The sequence below is a fragment of the Cinclus cinclus genome, chromosome 2 (genome assembly GCF_963662255.1).
Source record: "Cinclus cinclus chromosome 2, bCinCin1.1, whole genome shotgun sequence".
Classification (NCBI taxonomy): Eukaryota; Metazoa; Chordata; class Aves; order Passeriformes; family Cinclidae; genus Cinclus; species Cinclus cinclus.
In genome coordinates, this window is record NC_085047.1 from 92187821 (window position 1) to 92207723 (window position 19903).

At 38.1% G+C, this 19903-nt stretch overlaps 1 protein-coding gene across 6 annotated transcripts in view; it reads right to left on the bottom strand.

Moving 5' to 3' along the window:
• Positions 1–360: 360 nt before the first annotated feature.
• The window catches only part of MCF2L (MCF.2 cell line derived transforming sequence like), a 141208-nt gene continuing 121665 nt past the window's right edge, over positions 361–19903 (bottom strand). For 2 of the 6 annotated variants that reach the window (XM_062515086.1, XM_062515087.1), the window contains exons 15-30: positions 19083–19159; positions 18004–18070; positions 14278–14393; positions 13192–13261; positions 11899–11991; positions 11656–11748; positions 10668–10793; positions 9791–10012; positions 9174–9266; positions 8620–8698; positions 8396–8468; positions 7101–7216; positions 1539–1666; positions 816–928; positions 586–689; positions 361–455 (exon numbers count right to left, since the gene is read on the bottom strand). In XM_062515086.1, coding sequence (XP_062371070.1) covers positions 361–455; positions 586–689; positions 816–928; positions 1539–1666; positions 7101–7216; positions 8396–8468; positions 8620–8698; positions 9174–9266; positions 9791–10012; positions 10668–10793; positions 11656–11748; positions 11899–11991; positions 13192–13261; positions 14278–14393; positions 18004–18070; positions 19083–19159 — 1665 coding nt within the window. Of the gene's footprint in view, positions 456–585; positions 690–815; positions 929–1538; positions 1667–5022; positions 5098–5438; positions 5499–6349; positions 6437–7100; positions 7217–8395; positions 8469–8619; positions 8699–9173; positions 9267–9790; positions 10013–10667; positions 10794–11655; positions 11749–11898; positions 11992–13191; positions 13262–14277; positions 14394–18003; positions 18071–19082; positions 19160–19903 lie in introns of all 6 variants that reach the window. The other 4 variants (XM_062515083.1, XM_062515084.1, XM_062515088.1 and 1 more) reach the window with 4 other exon arrangements.

The window sequence follows — 19903 nt, forward strand, 5'->3', positions numbered from 1 at the left end:
CATTTAGCATTGAACACATTTTATTTACTCACATTCAGATTCTGGCTGTTACAAAAAGATACAGTCCTGCAGAAACCTGATTGTGTGTTGAGGAGAAAATGTGCTTTATGCTAACAGCTCTTCAGGGCAGAGACCTCTACAAAATCCTATTTCAAATCATTTAACTTTTATTTACAACTTCACATTCCATGCAGTTTTCATTGGGATCTTCTGTGAGAAACTGTGAAAGTCACCACTAAAAATACTCAGAGCTGGCAACTCAGCACTGGTGGTTCTCCAATGAAGTCCAATATCCAGAACTCTGCAGCAAATGACAGTCTCCAGATTTACCTTCCAGGGAGGTGGGATGAGCATTTCATATTAACCCTTAATGTCAGAGAAGCTGGTGCTACTGACATTGCAGCTATCACTGCAACTTGATGATGTGCTCAAATTGCTGGAGGCAGTGCCTGATTCTGGGAAAAGGGACAAAAAGAAAAAAAAAAGAAAACAGGAATATGTTATATAGTGGTTGTTTTTCATTACTTTCTTTGACAATAGCAATCTTCAAAGAGACAATGAACTCATTTAAAATACAGAGCCTACCAGAGCTGCTTAATGATTGAGCTGATTTTGAGTTGCCTATGAGCATCAGCAGATTGTTTGCTGGAATCCAACCTTCTCTACCACTGCTCAGGTTCCTTACAAACCTAAAGAAACATATAAAAATCAGAAGTCAGACTTTTTCATTTGATGCCTTTGAAAGTTTTAACCTAAACATCTGCCTTCTAAACACAGTTCTGTGTATAAAAATTTCCAAACACAGATCTGCGTACCAAAGTCCATCCTCCCCTTCACGAATCAGTTGAACTAGATCTCCACTTTTCACCGTAAATTCTTCGGAAACTCCTTTGTCATAGTCAGTCACAACTGTATATTTACCAGGAGTCTAAATGCACACAGAGGAAAGAAAACAAATTATTTCTGTTGAGCACTTTAAGATATGTTGCAGCTTTCATTATGTAGTTATAATACTTTCCCTTCTTTCTCATGTACGTACTTGCTGAAGATGGTGAAAATATACATACTGTGGCATTAAAATTCTGCTGAATGATTACATGCAAATTCAATACATTAATTGTCATACCCTGAAAAACATTCAATGAAATGCTCCCACTACAACAATTAATTCATATGGCTACAGAAAACAAAACCAAAAGAAACAGAAAACCTGGCAAACCCATGCCATGGTGTCTGTGTGGAAGTCTACTGACATGGTCACTGAACCTGTCATCTCTTGATTGCTGTATCATGGCACAAGCAGCCATGACTCGCTGGGCTGCAGGTATGCAAAGGCACAGAGGGACCTCCCCAAGGTACAAACACAGGGCTGATTTAAGAGAAGGGGATCTTCTCCATTTCCCTGGGAATATTGCCCAGCTGGGCATTTCAAAGTGGACACTTTCCCTCCTGCCAGTTTCAAAAACTTTCCTGAGTCCTGCTGCACACACTGTGCTTGTAGCACTTGCTTAGCTCCATAGGAAAGCATTTCTGGTTACCAGCTTCATCTCGCCACCCCCTCCTCCTCCTTCTTCCTCTGCATCCGATGAATTCAGCGGTTCTTCTGCACTAGACCAGCCGTCATTTTCTTCGGATGCATCAAGAGAATGGGATGGTTTGGCCCAGCCTTGGGGAAGGACAGCCAACAGTTAACTTCACAGCAGTGAGCCACTGACCAGGAGAAACATTCTCCCCACTGAAAAACTCATAAACATAAACAGGAGAAAAACTGACACAGGGAGGTTACTTATTACTGGGTGAAATTCACTGCTGGCAAAAGTTGGCCTGTTTCCATCTGAGTTAATAGAGTTGTGGAAATGCATGGCAGTGAATTTAGCCCTTTGGATTTTTATAAAGGGAAATGAATGGAGAGAATGCAAATTTCCAACTGAAAAGCAAATATATATATAAAAAATTGTATAATAAATATATATTATACAGAGATAAACAAAGGATAGATAACATTTTTTTCTGGGAAGGAGGCAGAAGACAGGAACATACACTTTCTGGGAAGAGGTTGAACACACAGGGTTGTCACCCAAAGCAACCTAACCAGCTTGCTGGAATAAGGGATAGATAAGCATTTCCTCCTTCACATTGTTAAGCACTGTCAAAAAATTCCACACAAGTTACAAGCACTTGTACTACCTGACAAGGTAGCCCGTTATTTGCGTTCAGGCTGATGCAAGAATACTTAAGTACTCTGAACTATCTTGGTGTTAAGTCACTGCACCAAACACCACAACAGCAGTCTCCTGCCTGTCATTTACTGCTTTTTCTCTCTCAGGGTGAAGCATTTAATTTATTCATAAAGCTGAATCATATCCAGAGTGCACAAAAATCCTCTTTCAAATAAAACTGTGTTAGATTTCATTGGTGGGATGTTTTACACCAAGTTCAGCAGCTGCTAATAAATGTGTTGAGCTTATAATAAAAAAAAAAAGTAATAATAAAAGAGACAAGTATTTGTGAGCAAGCTTTTGTTTCAAGCCAAATATTAACAAAGGTGAAACTCTATGAAAAGAAGAACAAACCTCCCATTTTATGTAACTATTAGTTAAATTGAGAAAGCACCACACATTTTTCTTTGCACTGATCCTGAGACATTTGTCACACAGCTGTTCATGCCAGTGCATTGGGAAAAAACTGAGCAGCATCAGAATAAAGCCAAAGAAATCATAGAAAGGAATCACATCCAGAGCACACCAAATGGAGTGGGATTTTTACCTTGCCTATGCTGCTGAGTGACCTGCACAAGATTGGGAAGTATTGACCCATTTGGCCCTGTCCAGGGTTAAGAATGAACTTCTATCTGTGAAGAAACTGAGTAATGAATTTCTGCTGTATTCCACGTAAATTTCCTTGGAAGCTTACATCTTGTAATTGGCTTGTTGGACACAACAGAAACCATTTCTGTTATTTCTAAGAACAATGCAACAAAAGAAAACTTGTTTTTTCCTGATTGTTCCAAGCTCTCATTAGAAACAGAACCAATGAGTTGCACAGAAGAAAAAGAAAGTGAAATCACTGAGTGCCTGTAACCTCATACTCACTGGGTTACAGCTTGCGTACATTTTGGGTAACAGCTCTTGCCCCTCAGCCTCTTTGTTTTCTTATATTGTGCTGATGTACTAAGAGCAGACTGACCTGATCCTGCAATACCAATGATACTACTCCTCCTCATACAAGCTGGCACTCCACGATTAACAAGTCTTTATAAAAACCCATCTCCTCCTGGGAAGGGAGCTGGTCACTATGGTAGTATTCATATTAGCGAATGCTGGGACCAAAATTATGCACGCATATTCAACCTGTGTGTGTGTTCTGCAGGGTGGGACTACATCAGAGCTGCCTAGTAAGGCAGGAAAGGCAGGAAAAGAGAAGACAGTGCTGAGAAAAGACAAGGTTATTCAGAAATTATTTTAGATATAATGGTCCCAGGAAAACCAAGAATTCATTAACTGCTTCCCTTTAGAAATAGTCTAACAGGTTTCTCCAAAGAGCTATGATCAGCCTACAACATATAATTCTGACACTAATTCATATTTCTTGAGCTCACTTCAGCCTAAATCAGAGCAATACAGCAGTGAAAGGAAATGAATGGGGGCCATGTGCTCCGCTGTGGCCATCACATGGTGCAGTGTCATCCCGAAATGCCTGTGTCAGCTCCCTGCTTACCCCTCTTTGAGCTGGAGATGAAGTGCCAGAAAAGAGATTGGAAGGTGCAAGACAGAAGGAGGACTTAGTAGATCTTTTAAATTAATTTAACTGGTTTAGTAGTTTCATAAAGTAAGATGCTTCTAGGACAGAACACCAAATGAGGTAAGTATGTTCCAAGGACACAATAATTTTACTGTAAATCAGCAATGATCAAGGAATCCCTTCCTTGGAAAATTCCAGCCCCTGAAGAAAAGGCCGTAAGACACACTTTTCTTTCAGACATCTTTGGGCCGAGGGGGATTTCCATGGTACCTGGAGATTTCAGTTTTGCCTGTTCCCTGCAGAAGAATAACCTTGTAACTCTCATATCCCCCTTGTGGTGTTTCTGCAGGGGTCTAGCCCAGGATTAAATTGCCTGCTGCTCAGCGAGGTGAATGGTGTTGCAGTTACCCCAGCACAGCAGCTGAGCTTGCACCATTTCCACAGACAAGACAAAGACTTCAGAAGCCTGGAGAGAAGGCTCATGGCAGGGATTGAAATAGCTTCACCTTTAGACTAATATTTTCTAAAGGAGACAGTGGTGGAAAGAGTCAGGAGAGGGACTGCTCTCCTTGTACTCTCTACTACTCTAGTTAATTAGCCCTGGGGATTTGTACTCAAACTTTCACCATCAGCCCTGCTAGTTAGAAATGGATTGTTTAATTGAAATACTTTCATATTCTCTGCTTAGTTGTGAGTTGGGAGGATGGGAGGCAAATTGCTGCAAAGAGTTCAGTTAAGTCATCTGGGATTCACAGGGTGGTAAAAGTTTCCTACTATGACCCAAAGAAAGATGCAACAGGGCTGTGTCTGCAGTGATAAATACATAGATCTATAATAAATAAATAGATCTAAAATGGAAATTCCTCATGACAGTGATCTGAGTTTTGGAATTTGTTTTGCTTTTTAAAGAGCTAAATCCTCTCCACAAGGGCCCCAGTGACAGAAGGATTCTAAGACATGGAAAACCATGGTCTCAGAGTAGCTAGACAGCCCTGTATTCCATTAAACACATGGCTTCTGGCTCTTTCTTCAGCAGCAGATCTCTTTCCCCTATCTACTAAAAACTAGTTACCCATATGCTACTTTATTTAAACCAAGGTAAAACTTCAACCAGTTGTGCTGTTAAAACCAGTATATATAGATCCACTTGGAAAAACATAGCTGATGTCAATACTCCTGCACACAACAGCATCATACAGATATTCCCAGCACTCTGATGTAACATATCACATGAGGGATGTGTAGGTACTTGTGGAGTTACAAGATGTGGCATCACTGTACCTCTTAAACCAAAAGGAGTTGGGTCACTCACTACTTCGTGCCGTTTGGCTTTTTTGTCAGGACTGGTAGGAGAAGCTGCAGGAGGATGAATAGGTAAAAAACACAGAAGACAGATATTGAAGAACTGGAAGAAAGATAGTAGGTGGATTGCATGCTAATACCTTTGAGTTTACACTGGAAAACAAGTGGATTTCTGTAATCTGATAGTAGCTGTCACTGGTAGCAGAAGGAATTAACTATTTACAAGTAGTTATTTGAAGATAAATTGATAAATTTATGTTACAGTAATAGATGAAAATATATGTAAACTTTTATAAATTGACTAGACATCAACTGAATATAATTAACTTCAATTTCAGACAAACATTACCAAATTAAGCAATCATTTTAATGTAAAACTAGTGCTGCAGCAATACCTGGTCCTGTAAGAAGGATCATTGGCAATGTCTGGCTTTTAGCAGAAGGAGATGGAGTTTCTGTCAAGGCAAGCATGGGACATTAGTGCTCACCTCCATAGCATTAGATACACAATCCTAGAGTCTCTCCAGAAAGAACTCAAAGGTAATCGGGTTTTAAACAGGCATTCTGGAAGGATGCTTGTGAGGAAAAAAATACCATGCTGTTGAACAAGTGCCATCATCTTAAAGCGATTCAGACTGTTCAAAGACAGCCCTTCAAAGCAAGAAGTGACTGTACCAGTGTGATTACTTGGCTGGAGGAAGCAAGAAAAGTCTCAAATTCTTAGTGCCTGTTTTAAAAAAAGAGGCAAAGACCATTTCTAGAAGAACAGGGAAATTCATACTTATTTTTTTTATCCAGCGAAACATTGTCATTCTGCTGTAGTTATTTATGCTTTGAGAATTTTGTTGCAAGCAAAGGATTCCAATAAAAATCCCCTATAAAATCTTCACAGAATCACCTTGATTCCTTTTTGCCAAGTACAAGTGCATTTGGGGCAGATCCACTGAAGCTAGAAGCAGGCCAGGTGTCCGGTCAGAAGACAACTTCCTTCTTCTAGTTTTTCTACAGGAATGGGGCACTATATAATGGGGCACTCTGTCCTTGGCAGTGAGATTGGAGGCACTGGAAACCACACTCCTTTTGTATCTCCCCAGCACCACTTATCCTAGCTGCATCTCCCCCTCCCACTCTGGAGCTGGCTTTCCTTGAAATCTCCCTGTCAGAGGCACTGACTAAGGAACCTAGCTTGACCTTGGAAGAACAAGCTAGTGTGTACACTGAAAACCTATCACACTACACACACATACAAGGTGATGCTTCAATTACAGCCTTACACAAAAAACAGTCTAGCCTTTTTTAAAGTTACCTTTCTGAATTTTGAGGTTAGTAAAGCCCTGCAGCGTAAAGCGCTTTTTTGACAGTACAGAGCATTCTGAAGTAGAGCTAGTGTTGTCTACAAAGGAAGAGAGAGACAGAAAGAAAAGGGAGAAGGCCATAAAAAGATCAAGGCAAAAAGTCATTTGCAGCTGTGCCAGGGAACCTGCATGTTGGGATGAGAAAGGGCAGCTGAAAGTCCAAGTACAATAGAAGTGTCCAGCTGTTCTTGCTGAGCAAGGGCTTGTACTGACAGTGGTTCATTACATAATTTCCATGATGGGAAAAAAAATTAAAGAGAAAAAAACATAGCAAAACAAAAACATCCTCTCTCTCACGTCAGGTAATGCCAAGAAATTATTTCAGATAAAGAGAGCCCTGAGAAGCTGGGCAGCTTTAAGAGAAGACCTGCTGCAGTCTTGGGTGTTGTAACAAATAGCTCCCACCTGCCTTTAGCTACCATCCATTCAAGAAAGCTTTGGGCCTGTCTACACCACACATTAGAATGCAGAAGAAATTGCTCCCAAGCTAAGGGCAAATGGGACCAGCACTCTGGTGCAGCGTGGGCAGCACTTTGTAGGTGGGCTGCCCTAGGGCTGAAAAGAGCAAAGCCCTGCTCGTTCAGGAGTCCTGCTGCCTCCCCTGCACTACTGTGGCTACTCTGCTGGTGGATCTGCCTGTGCATCTGCAGTGCAGGCATGCTCCTTGCAATTAAAGACCGTAGCATGTATGGGCAAACTCACCTTTGCCTTTCTCAGGGTACTTTGGTGTTACTGTAGTGCCACAACCTTCTAGACTTGTGAGATCAGCTTTTTTCTCCTCCATTTTTTTGGTATTTCTGATGAGGTTTCGTGAAGGACTGTTTATTGGAAGAGAATGAAGACAATCAATCCAATCACAGGCTTTTACATACAGATATATAGATCGAAAAACACTGATTTGTTAATTCCCAGACTGCAGCTTCCGGGACTGAAAAAGTCATTGGTGACTGTGCATTTAAAGACCATGATAACATACAAATGAGAAATACCTCTCCTGACTAACTGCAATCACATGTACTATGGCAGTGGGAGATACTGAAAAGATGGCTCAGGACAACTTCCACTCACTTGCAGCTAACAGGTTCCTCCTGAATGTACTAGGAATAAAAGAAGAAAGATAAAGGAATAAACTCTGCCTCTCAAAAGCTCTTAGTACAGGAACAAATGAGGGACTTTGCAGTGGATTCCCATCACAACTCCACCTGGGAATGGGATAAAGCCATTTCACAAATATCATGTGTCTGGGAAATTCTCCCTGAGCAATAAGTAGATGCATAAGAGATGCAAGGCAGAGAGTTACCAATGTGTATTTGAGCACATAACTTATGGATATGAGCTTATGGATAAGTATATACACACATATGAAAAACCAGACTGAGTAGCAGAAGATTAAAGAGAGGTATAAGGCAAGGGCAGAACAAACAGATGGGAACAGAAGATATATAGGTTGGTATGGTGAAGGATGGAAAAAAAGAGAAAACTTCACCCAGAAACTGGGACACTGGAGGAATCGACACATTACTTAGGTTAAAAAAAAAGGTAAATTAGAGTAAAAGAACAAGACAGAGAAAAGATGCTGCTGTGAAAAAGACAAAAAAGAAGGTAACATGACATTGGAAAAGGATGAAAAAGTAAAGGAAAAGAACAGTGGAGGAAGAAAAAGGCTGCTCCATAAAACTCTCTTGTCTGGACCGTAATCTATGTAATCAGCTGCTCAATAAGCTGACACATAATACCACCAGGATTTTGGCTGGTGCAGAAAATTACATTTCTGTGGCATTCTCTATCAACTGGCACAACACATGCCACTGCTGCTCAGTTTAACAGTTCTGCAGATGTAAAAATTCCAGGCTTTACAGCTTTATAGTAGGAAGAGAACTAAACCAAAACCTTAAAACACAAGGACCAGTATTAAGGGGTAGGAGCAATGAAGAGCTGCAAATCAGATGTTTTAGTATATTTACAAGATAGCCAGGCTGATGTGACAACATATTTACCTTGCACAGGATGATGCTGGTAGTGGTAGAGGTAAGCTCTGTGTTTGTTCTAGTGTCCTGTGCTGACTAGCTTCTGTAACAGAGGAAAGAAAAAGAACTATTAAAATTGATTTGTGTACTACATGGGGAAGATCTACAGGGGAGGATCTGAAGATCAAAGAGAAAATAGATTTTAAAAATTGGAAAAAGAAAAAAGAGAAAAGAAAATCTCCAAAGTATTTTACCTCTGCATGCCTGCAGTTGACTTGTCAGCACTTTTCTTATTTCATTTACCCAAGTAGCTTTAACTTCAGGGGTTGGTGCCTACCCAAAAATAAATACAATCAGCCTTCAAGCACAGAATAGTTATTACACAGATAGTTGCATGCTAAAACATAGCCTCAGAAGAATCATTCAAGAGGGAGGGACAAAGCTCCCTCTCCAGTGCTTCCATGAACAGAAGCTGGTTGTAGCCACAGGAACAGGCTGAGGCAGAAGCTGTGCATGTTCTTCAGCCAAACCCCATCTCCCAATCCATCCACCACTCCAGTGACAGCTACAGTGATGGTGTACACACTATCCTCTATGGACATTGTAAAACATGATTTTTTTTTCCCCTCAGAAGACTTTTCCATTGAAATATGATTTAGTTTCTCTTTTTCTTTCCTACATTTCCTCATCACATTCTCTTAGTGATATAAAAAAGAAAAAAAAAACCCTCCAGATCTTCTTAAGGTTAGACTCCTGCTCCCCTTTTCTATGATTTTTTTTTTTTTTAATGTAGGGCAATGTCATTTACCTGTATAATGTAAACTTCTTCCCTTGCATTATACCAGATTTCAAATTTTTTTGCATCGCCTTTGACATTTTCTGTTATTCCAACTGCAGCCATCTGGAAGCAAAGAGAACAGAAGCTGACCTACTGCATTGCAATTATGTTAAAAACAGAAGAAGGCAGCTGCTGGTATTCTTTGGTGCCTTATTTATTAAAAAGAAAACCCCATCTGGCTTCTTGCACAAGGAAAAGAATAGCTAACAATTTGTGATCTGCATGTTGGAGACAAGAGATTTAGTGCTTTGTATCAGCCTCGCTGCCTTGGAGGGAAGAAGGGTTTAGGTACATTTAGATTGAGACTGACTTGTAAAATGTCACCTTTAAAATCCAGACCACCAAATCCTTCATGATTTTTACATTACCTTTCCCTACATTTTCTGTGGGATTAATGCAACTGCCATTCAGCTGGACAGACAGCAACACAAATTAACATAGACCTGCAGCACCCGTCAGGTTTGTCTGAAAGAGTGAAGTTCCCAAACAATGCTGCAGCACAGGTTGCACACATAAAATAAGAATGTTGTTATTACTGCAGGCTAAGCCCTCAGTACCTTGACCATCAGGACTGATCAGTATCTTACATTTAAGGAGTGTTTGTAGCTGTAAGAAGGTGCTTTCTCATATCCCTCTCCATTTTCTTCTCGCTTTTTACAGAACAGCACTGCTTTCTCATGGAGGAAGAGGTGTCGCTGCATTGGCTTGAAGCGTGCCAAATCTTTCACCTTTGTGTGACCCTTTTTATGATCAGTCCACACATTGAAGGATCCCTGCATTAAAAGCTTGCCCAGCTCATTCAGGTTTCCCTGGAACCAAAAAAAAAAAAACCCAACAAAAAACAAAAAAACAAAACAAAACAAAAAAAAACAGTGATATTTGTAACTACAGAGACAATATCAGATTAAAATAGACTCTGAACAGGTCTTTAGAAGTCTGTTGTTCCCACTTATCTCTCATATCAGTGTTTATGCTGGATTTGGAAATGCAATAAAGTCAGTGTTGAACTTTTACATATAATTTTCACTGGCCAACACTGTTCTGGCAGGATTTTACAGTGGAGAATATCAGTAGCAGAGACCCAGAGAACTACACACAGAGAGAAGGAAGCACAATACACATGTTTAGTTGTTTGGTTTTTTTACCCCCAAACTCTGCTCCAAATCTGCTTATGTATTGCTTTGGGTTTTGTTGTGTTTTTGGGAACTGAAAGTTTTGGGTGTAGTTTTACACAAAGATCAAAGGAAAAAATTTAGGTACATAGAGGAAAACATTAGTCATAGCAGGAAAACTTCAAAAGAGTATAAAGAGAACCCTTTCCTATTATTTTCATTACACAATTAAGTTTAAAGGCATGTTTTGTGAAACACTCTTCTCATTATTAGTACATAGTATAGGGTATGCTTATATTTATCTAAAAAAAAAAAAAGGAAATTAAAAGTAAGCAAAAATACTGCTACTCACATCATAGCCTGTAATGGCTATCTGATGCATAGAATCATTAACTGCTTTAAGAATGCCCAGGATAGAAGTCAGTGCTTCCTGAAGGTCTTCAGCACCTTCACAGTTCTTACTGTACTTAAGCATTTCCTGAGTACAAGGGAATGACAACACACTCACTTAGGTTTAGAAACAGCAGCAACAAGGAATGCTCAAATTTTAACACTGAAGTTTAGGCAGAGGGGTTGGAATTAGATGATCTTTAAGGTCCCTTCCAACCCAAACCATTCTACGATTCTGTGATTTTAAAGTTAGCAAAGTAAAGCTCTCTACAATATAATCTATTTAGTTCAATACTGGCTGGAACTCAATAGATCCTAAATATTTACTTCTCATTTCTGCTGCTAACTAGCCTAATATATTTTGTTCGTCGAGAGGTTTTGTTAAGCTGTATGTAAGAATTTTACAAGACTAACTTTGCAAACATCCTTTTCATTACAATTAAAAAAAAAGAAAAAAAACCACTAAACCAAACCAACAATCCTCAAATAAAAGATAGGGGTTTTTTATTTGTTACTTTTTAGAAGTGAGCAAATTTAAAAGCATGGTCAAATTTAATTTACTCTTTAGATTATGGCAAGGCCTGGCATGTTAGTAACATATTTACATTGGGTATTGTCTACACATTTAAAAAGGAATCCCTTCTCTAAAGGGATTGTTGGTGAAGCAGCATCTTCCAGTTTGATACAGATGCACATAACAGCAAGTTCATGTGGAACTCCTCTGACTTCACAGTATGAAAATAAGAATTTACTTATGGACTGTAGGAAGTTAAGATATCTTAAGTCAAAAACCTTTATAATTCTCCTCTCTTTACACAAGACTAAAGTAATTAGTTCTTTAAAGGCTGTTAACAGCTCAATTTTAACTCAAGAGTAAATCTGGTTTGAGGTGAATTTTTAAGCTACTATTAAGTAGAATCTGCTTAGCATTATAGTTTAGTAATACTTACTTTTAGCAGTAATTGGTATTTGGTTATTCTTTGAACAGGTTTCAGCAAGTATGAGTCCAAACTGAGCTTGTGGTCGAGTTTCTTCTGACATTCCTATAATCAGTGTTGGATTTCATGAGGACATTAATCAGTATTTGTGCCATTTGTTCTTAAGAAGATTCAGTAAAAACAAAGCAAACAACAAAACCCCAGAGCTCAACAAAACCAAAGCCACTCTTATTTTAGGGATTCAAGCGAGCATACCTGGAAGAATACAGAGTCTGAAAACTGCCTCCACAAACTTTCAGATCGAGGTTTATTTTGACAGTATTTTTCATAAATCTGGAAGTCTTCCATCTGGAATTGGGGAGACAAGCAAAAAGTTCATGAATTCTTGTGACTTTAGTAGACAAAGTTCATAACATTTTTTTTTTCATTTTCAATAAGGCTATGAAAAAACCCACCACCTCCACAAATTGAATCATTGTTTTTTTACTTAGGATGCCTCAAGGAATTGCAAAATCACTGATTTTGTAATGGCTACTAATTTGCAAAATAAAACATTCCTGTTAATTTTTGCTTCAGTTGAATGTTAAGCACCTTATGAAGAAATATATATTTACAAATATATTTCTACTACAATATGAAAAGTATCTCTGTGAGTGCCCAGCCATGAGACCCACTGTGTAACTTTTTTAAAAGACTTTGTTCTTTTTCTTTATTTTCATTTCAAAAATGTGTTTCTCACTGGGAGTCACACTAAGGTAAGCCAAGCAACTTGTTCCCCCTTATTATTTCAAAAAATTGAATAGCAGGACTTCAGTGGTTGCTGAAAGCAAATAAAAACTGTTGAAAAAGATGTCGTAGAAACCACAGATATAAAGGAAAGACCAGGTAGGAAATCAGCAGGCATAGAAGTACCTGCATCCCTCAGTTTTAGGAAACACCATCTCCGTGGATGTAGCCACTAAACAGAAGGAAGAGGGATGGCTCCTCCCAGGAGCTTTAGAGCATCAGCAGGCAGCAACAGCAGGAGCCTGATTTCCATACACACATTCTGATTTAGTCTTTAGTATATTACAGGTGAGACTCATTGTTTAGTACATCCCCAATTTAAAAAGTCTATTTTTGTCATAGCTTTCTATTTTTGGAACAAAAATATTTTGGATTTACTCTGTTGAGGTGTACTCTTTAAAGAAAAGAGAAAAAAGCAAAACAACAATCCAATAAAGAAATCTAACCTAGTAAACCAACTATTTGTAGTGATGTGAAACAATGCAGTGCATGACTCCTCTTCATGCTTTCCTGACTGCCACTTTAAAAAAGCAGTTTTCTTTTAACAAGACAGTAGGCTTTTCTAGCAAAATCAATTGTGCTGCACAGGGGAAAATATCTCTAACGCTCAAATAACATCTACATTCTCAACCTATTACATGCTCTCATTTGTCATTACATTACAAAAGGGATGTGGTGGTAATTGCTACATGAGAATCACTCTGACATCTTAGAGCCCTAAAGAGGTTTGTGAATGAAGTGCCAGCAAAAGGTGACACATACCTGATCCAGAAAGCACCGTCCTACTAGTTCTGGGTATTCTACATAGGTTTCTAGTTCTCTCAAGAATATTCTATGAGAAAGAATATTTTCTTAGAGCACGCATTAAAAAAAGTTGTCATGATGTTTACAGTCTTGCAATTAGTTTTCTAAACTTTTGGAAACAGAGTTGTAATGCTATAAAACCAAACACAATTCTTATAGATCATGTACTTTAAAGGGGAGAGCAAATTAAAACAAATATTCTGACCAATTCCTTTTAGCTTACTGTTGCTGCAACTAATATCAAATACAGGAATGGAGAAGGAAGGGGGATTTAATTTCCCTTCCTTATGTATTCAGCAGCAGAATTTGTACAGTTTAAAGTGTTTGGGTTTTGCTTCCAAATACTACCAAACACCACACACCAAACAATCCAAAAGCCACCTTCCCAAAACTAAAACTAAACACACCAAATTAAAAAAAAAAAAAAGTGAAAAAATTTGCATTCTAGTTTTGCCTGAATAAGAAACAACTACTTAATATGCTTAACTTCTCTTGAAAACCACTTTCCCTTTCCTATTAATTTAAATATTATCCTATGAAGAAATACCTCTCTATCAGCAAGGATTCTGACTTCAGAGAGGTCACTCATTATATATTTAATATATACAAATTAATCTGGTTTTATATATTAATCATACATTATTTAACTCATCTATAGAAATATAAAATTAATCACCTTCAACCCGAGGTAAGCGTTGAGAATTTGTGGTTTAGAACCAGAATTTACTCTCCACAGCAAAAGTAATAAAAAAATAGAAACTCAAATAAAACTTTAATTATCTTGTAACCAGATCCAAATATCTTGCTTCAGAAAGACGACCATAATGCAAAATTCTACCTTTGTACTGCATTTATGTGTTTTCACACAGCTTTGCTCATCTTTTGTAGATATTTTGCTTTTCCTCTTCTATGCAACACAATGTTGGCATGCCACATAGACAAGCAGAACTCTGTAAGGATCTTTTAGCAGTCTAAGGCAGATTAAAATGCAAAGTAAAGAATTTCATCCAAACGCTATTCTTAGAACCAAATACAAATCCTCACCTGTTGTGAAAATGATAAATTTCTTCCATATTCCCAAACAAGATATCTTTCTTATTTTGCAGTTCTGGTGAAATGAGATGAGCCATTAAGGGGTTGTCCATTTCTGCAGCATAACCCTGCAACACAGAGGAGAGGCACAATTATTATATCTCCCTTTACTTGCAGTACTTCTCTCTCTAACAAGGCTGTCTGCTTTCAGACAGAAAGAGCTCAGTATTAATCATGAAAGAAGAATAAAAATTCTGTTTTTTCATCACCTCACTCGGACACACACAGAGTCTTTAGAAAGACACTTGAGTAAATCCTGCAATTCTAGATAAGTGAGGATGAAACAAAGTTAGCAATAATTTTCACCAAGTAAAGACTCTACATTCCTATACTGCTTACAGTAGCTCATACTCTTTTTGCTAAGACTTTACACATGAACTTAGTGCCACAATACCAGTACACACACAAACCTTCATGTCTGTCTTAGTCATTGTTATGAAGGAATAAGCTGACTAGTTATTTCTAAGGGTAACAGAAACCATTAAGCTAAAAATTCTGCTTAAGGCACTCCCATTTTCTTTGGTACCAAAAGGAGTAGTGTTAGATTCCCGTATCTTCCACTTGCCATATAAGCACACATTCTCTTGTCTGTTTATCTGGCACAGAAAAGGACACAAGTGGCTTTAGCCCAGGATTGTTCTCCTCTGGCCCTGAGGTCTCTAATCTGCATTTTCTCGTAATGCTAAAAAACCCTAAACAAAGAAAACACTCCCAACAAATCAACTAGAAAAACAGCAGGAATTATCTAGCACCTGCATTATAACCAGGCTTTTAAATATGAATAAATTTCTTAGCATAGTGGCATTGAACGAAGATGATCCTATCTTCATTACATTTTGATTAGATTTCTCTCTCTCGTGGATTGTTTTTTGTTTGTTTAATTTTTTTTAAACACAAGGTGATCCTTTCAGTAAGTCACATTGATTATGATAAAGCACACCAAACTATAACAAACTAAGTAATAAAAAGAAAATATAAGCAAAAGTGCACCTACAATTAAGATTCTCAATTTTGACGTGGCCCCAACTAGAAGAACTAGCTGGTAAAGTGAGCTAACCTGAAGAATTAAAGCATTTAGATAGGGCAGAATTATTTTTTAAAAAGCAAGACAAAACCATCCCTTTTAAAGTCTGTGTACTGGATATTTTTTCTTCAAACACTACCAAAAAACCAAACCAAACCAAAACAAAACAAAACACACAAAAAAACCCAAAACAAAAAAAACAAAACAAAACTAACAACAACACAAAAAAAAAGCAACAAAAAAACCCAAACCAACCAACCAAAAAAAACCAAAAACTGAACAAACAAAAAAAAAAATACCCCATTGGTATAGGCAAAGATGATGGAACTCAAACAAAATAGCTACATTGGTTCCTTTCTCATATTTCTCCTGCCCCCAAGCAGGAAAAGGCAGAGTCTGAAAGGGATGGAATAAAAAAATTAAGAAAAATTGCACAGCCTTAGAAATTTTTAAGATAATTTAAATAAAATTGGGTTATCGTCTATTAATAGGAAAATAACTGCTACTAATTCAGCCACCATGCAGTTTAGATGAAGAGCTGCACAAAGAGAATGATTTCCACTTTAAGTCAAGATGATATTGAACATAGCAGCACAGCCAGCGCTGGCAAAAAGGAACATCAAATTTAGCTGAGGTGAAAGGAAGCCAGACAGAGTTCATTACCTTCAAATTCTGAAGGAACAAAAGCGTGAAATACATACATTGACAAAAAGTTTTTCTAATTTCTTTTCACTTTAGGCTGATATACTTTTAAAATTTACTATAAAAATCTTCATGTGTTACTACCTATGTAGTAGTTGTGTTTTAAGTAAAGAGAGGGAAAGCTATTTAATGCAGCCACAGAAATTATTTAATCTTACTTTAAAAATGCTTAAGGCCTTGCTTAGTCTTTCATTTGAAACCTGTTCTAAAACCATCCAAGTATGTGGAAAAAAGGGTAGAATTCAATACCTAAAAATGGACTAGACCAGTATTCTTCTCCCAGTAAAGATTCCTGAATTTTACAGACTAAAGTGGGATGATCATGGCTATTAATGAAAAAAAAATTATTGATCTTGGATAAGCAATAGCAGTTTCCAAATAATCAGTCTTGGGAAACTACCTTGCTTTTTTTCTATTGGAATCCTTGGCAGACAGAAAATGCATGGCAAAAAATAGGACATAATAAGAGTAGACACTGTCTACAGAGGAGTACCAGGTTATTTTACATGAAAAATTGAAGATTAATAGGATAGGACAAACAAAGGAAATGGGAGAATAGCCAGAATTATGGACTAATAACTAGAATTACTCAAAAGCTGGAAGACTGCCATTGTACCCTACCTCAGCAAGTATCTGATCCAGAATTACTGCTGGCACTCCCAGAAACTCAATTTCAAGCTAGAGGGACACCAAACTGCAAGGAGGCACAGAGAGGTGTGCCTGGCATGGTTAGAGTACTGAAGTGTTGATCACAGTGGCACAAAACCAAGACACCTTGCCTAGAACGACAGGAGTCGCACTGCACTCTATGGAAAACAAGAGTAATAATGGGAATAGAAAGATGCTCCAGTAGCAGCAGTAAGGACCAAAAATCCTCCAACTATTCAAGCCTTGATTTCATGAATAGACCTGTACAGATGCATTGCATACAAAAGCAGAGAATTAAGTGATCTCTAAGGCCCACTCCAAACCGACCTGGGTTTATTATCACTTGTCAGATGTGACCATCCTGCTGTAATCAACACTTCCAGCACTTGGACTGAAGACAGGATGTAACTGCTGTGAGAAGCTCAGTACAAACTAGCAAGACCAGGACCAGAGTCCAAAACACTCAGACATCGCTCTTACTTGAAGGTATGTTATTAGAAATTATCAGTTCTGGTCCATAACTTTAAACAGTTCCTGTTTAGGAGCTTAACATTGATATGGACACCAAGAATATCCATTTGCTTGCACTCTAATTCATCCTGGTCAAATTATTTAGCCATAGTTATCTGCAACTTCATCATTCCCTGCAATCAAACTTGATTACAGGAAAATGACACATCGATAGCTGAAGACTTAAACTTGAGGATAAAAAAGAACACTGTGATGTATTTTTACAAACAACTCAGCAGTGCTGCAATCATGGCTCCACAAGTGTGGAGCAAAGGGAGCACCTTTGCTTCCTTGATGATTTCAAATGAGGATTTGATTACAAGGCATTCTGTTCCCACAGTTAAATCCAACACATGTGGAAGAGCACTTAAAGATATGCAAAGAAAGATGTAAGAAACGTTTCTCCTCTGACACAGGAGTCCCTTGGTGCAGATTCACATTCCTGTGTGACACATGAACTTCCTGGAACTGACCCACGACTCTGGAAAGAACTTTTGCGGGAATTAATGGTCATTACAAATCTCACTATCATTCCACCAAAGTAGTAAGGCACATATTTTCTGCTCAATTTGTGTTTTCTAACACAAATTCCTAGTTGCACGACTATTTCTAGAAAAAAAAAATCACGTGTTTCTGCCTCTGTTAAAATATGATGAGAAAGGAAAAATATAATGACTACAGTGCTTGATGGAACAGAGGCTTTACAGAGGCTTTTTTTAGTGGTAAGGAAAACATAAGAGCATCCATGAAATGAGAGAGATTCACTAACACCCACAGTGAAATTTAGTCTTTACCTCAAGAACACAGAGAAGTTCTTCCACATATGCTCGTTCAGTCTCGATAAGTTCATTCATTACATGTCTGTGGACAAAGAATGATAATTTAGGTGGGCCTATTCACTTATGTAAAGTAATGAGGCAACATTACTTTTGTCTGTTTCTTCCTTACTTCAGACTATAAAAGAACAATTTCCAGGTAATGCAAAATGTGATGTTCCATGGATATTCCTGTCATTATTCTATATATCCTTATGGAGCGATATGTATTTTTAAAACATTTCCAAATTTTTGAAAATGTGTTTGAACAGGAAAACATAAAATCTAGTAGTTTCAGTGCTGCAGTAACTGAACTGAAGCAGTAGAGTGTTTTATCTTTGTACATACAAAATCTAGTCACACTGTGTTTGCAACTACTATGGGAGCTGGAGTTGGAGCTGCATAGGATTCTCAAACACAGACTTAAAGCTACACTGGTATTTTTAAATCAGAGGCATTTAGGGCACACTTTAAATATCTCAATTATGCTTTAAATTTAATTTCCGTAATGATCAAGCATTGAATCATACTTCCCCCCTTGTGATTTTCTGTGAGGTAACAGAAGGTTATAACAGTAAAAAACCCATATAAATAGCCAGTTTACAAGTAAAAGTGCACTAAGTCATTTCTTTAACATATGTTATGCTGCTCAGTTTTTATACAAGTGATTTTTTGTTAACATATAACAAAATAGGGATTAAAAAGAGTCCAATAAAAAGACAAATTCTCAAAGCACAAAGACCAAAACCTTCAGTAGCTTTACAGGGGGTTTATTACTCAAAACTGAATCATCTCTGAAATGAAAACATGTAGTTGTCCTGCCACAGCATCACCTCACTGCAGCAAGGGGAGACTCTGGTACCACCCAAACTCTAAATAATGCTACAGACAGGCTGAAATGTCTTCCTCTGCACAGAGCATCACCAATGCATTTCAAAAAGCACTGAGGGTTATTTCAGAGAAATATACTTGTTTTATCAAATCCTTAGCAAAACTCAGGTTTTGCTGGAACCAAATCAGAGAAAACCCACCCTTTTTGCTTATCAATATATACTTACTGTCGTAACACAGCTAGGTTTTCTTCATCATCCATTGTAGATCCTCCTCGGCTTTGATGGAGTTCAGTCATTTCACTCTAAAGAAGGCAACAAATAAACAACGAAGAAAATAATAATGGCATCACAGATGCAGAAAAAACACTTTAAAACACAAAGCTTTGTGCTCACCACTTTTCACTGGAAAGTCTGTACTCCAAAGAAATGAAGGCAGCTTGCAAGAACACTGAGAAAAAAATTCAAGTCACCCTGAAGGTCTTGAAGCACGCAACATTTGGATGTGGAAAGTTCTCCATCAAAAGCCAGTTTAGAAAAGATGGTGGTTCAAAGCCCCTTTTCAAGAAGACATCAGACCACCAGCATAACCCAGCACAAACCAGCTAGTGTAGGCAACACTAGCCTTAATCTGTTTTCCAAGCTAAAAATAAGGTACTGTGCTAACTTTCTGGTTACTTCTCAACCTGACACAGAAATTCACTCTTAAAACTTTTACTGCAATGCCTAAACCTAACCATGGCTTGCTGAAAAAAGAGAGGGGTTCTGCTTTCAAGCCCTCCTTAAACTACCCCTTTTCTCTCCAAATGTTGTCCATCCTGGTCGTGTGGTCCTGCCTTCATCTTCGCATTGTTTTTTTGCTGAACCTTTGCTGAGTTGATTCAATTCTCTAACACAGTGAAAAACTATTTGTCTGTGTTGCTGCTGTCAGGATACTTCCCTTGCTGCAGGCAGGGCAGGAAGACCATCCCCACGTGGGAATGGCAATCCACTAGGTCAGGTGAAGCTGTCTTGGAGCCAATGACAACTACTTCTTCACTGTCAAGGGT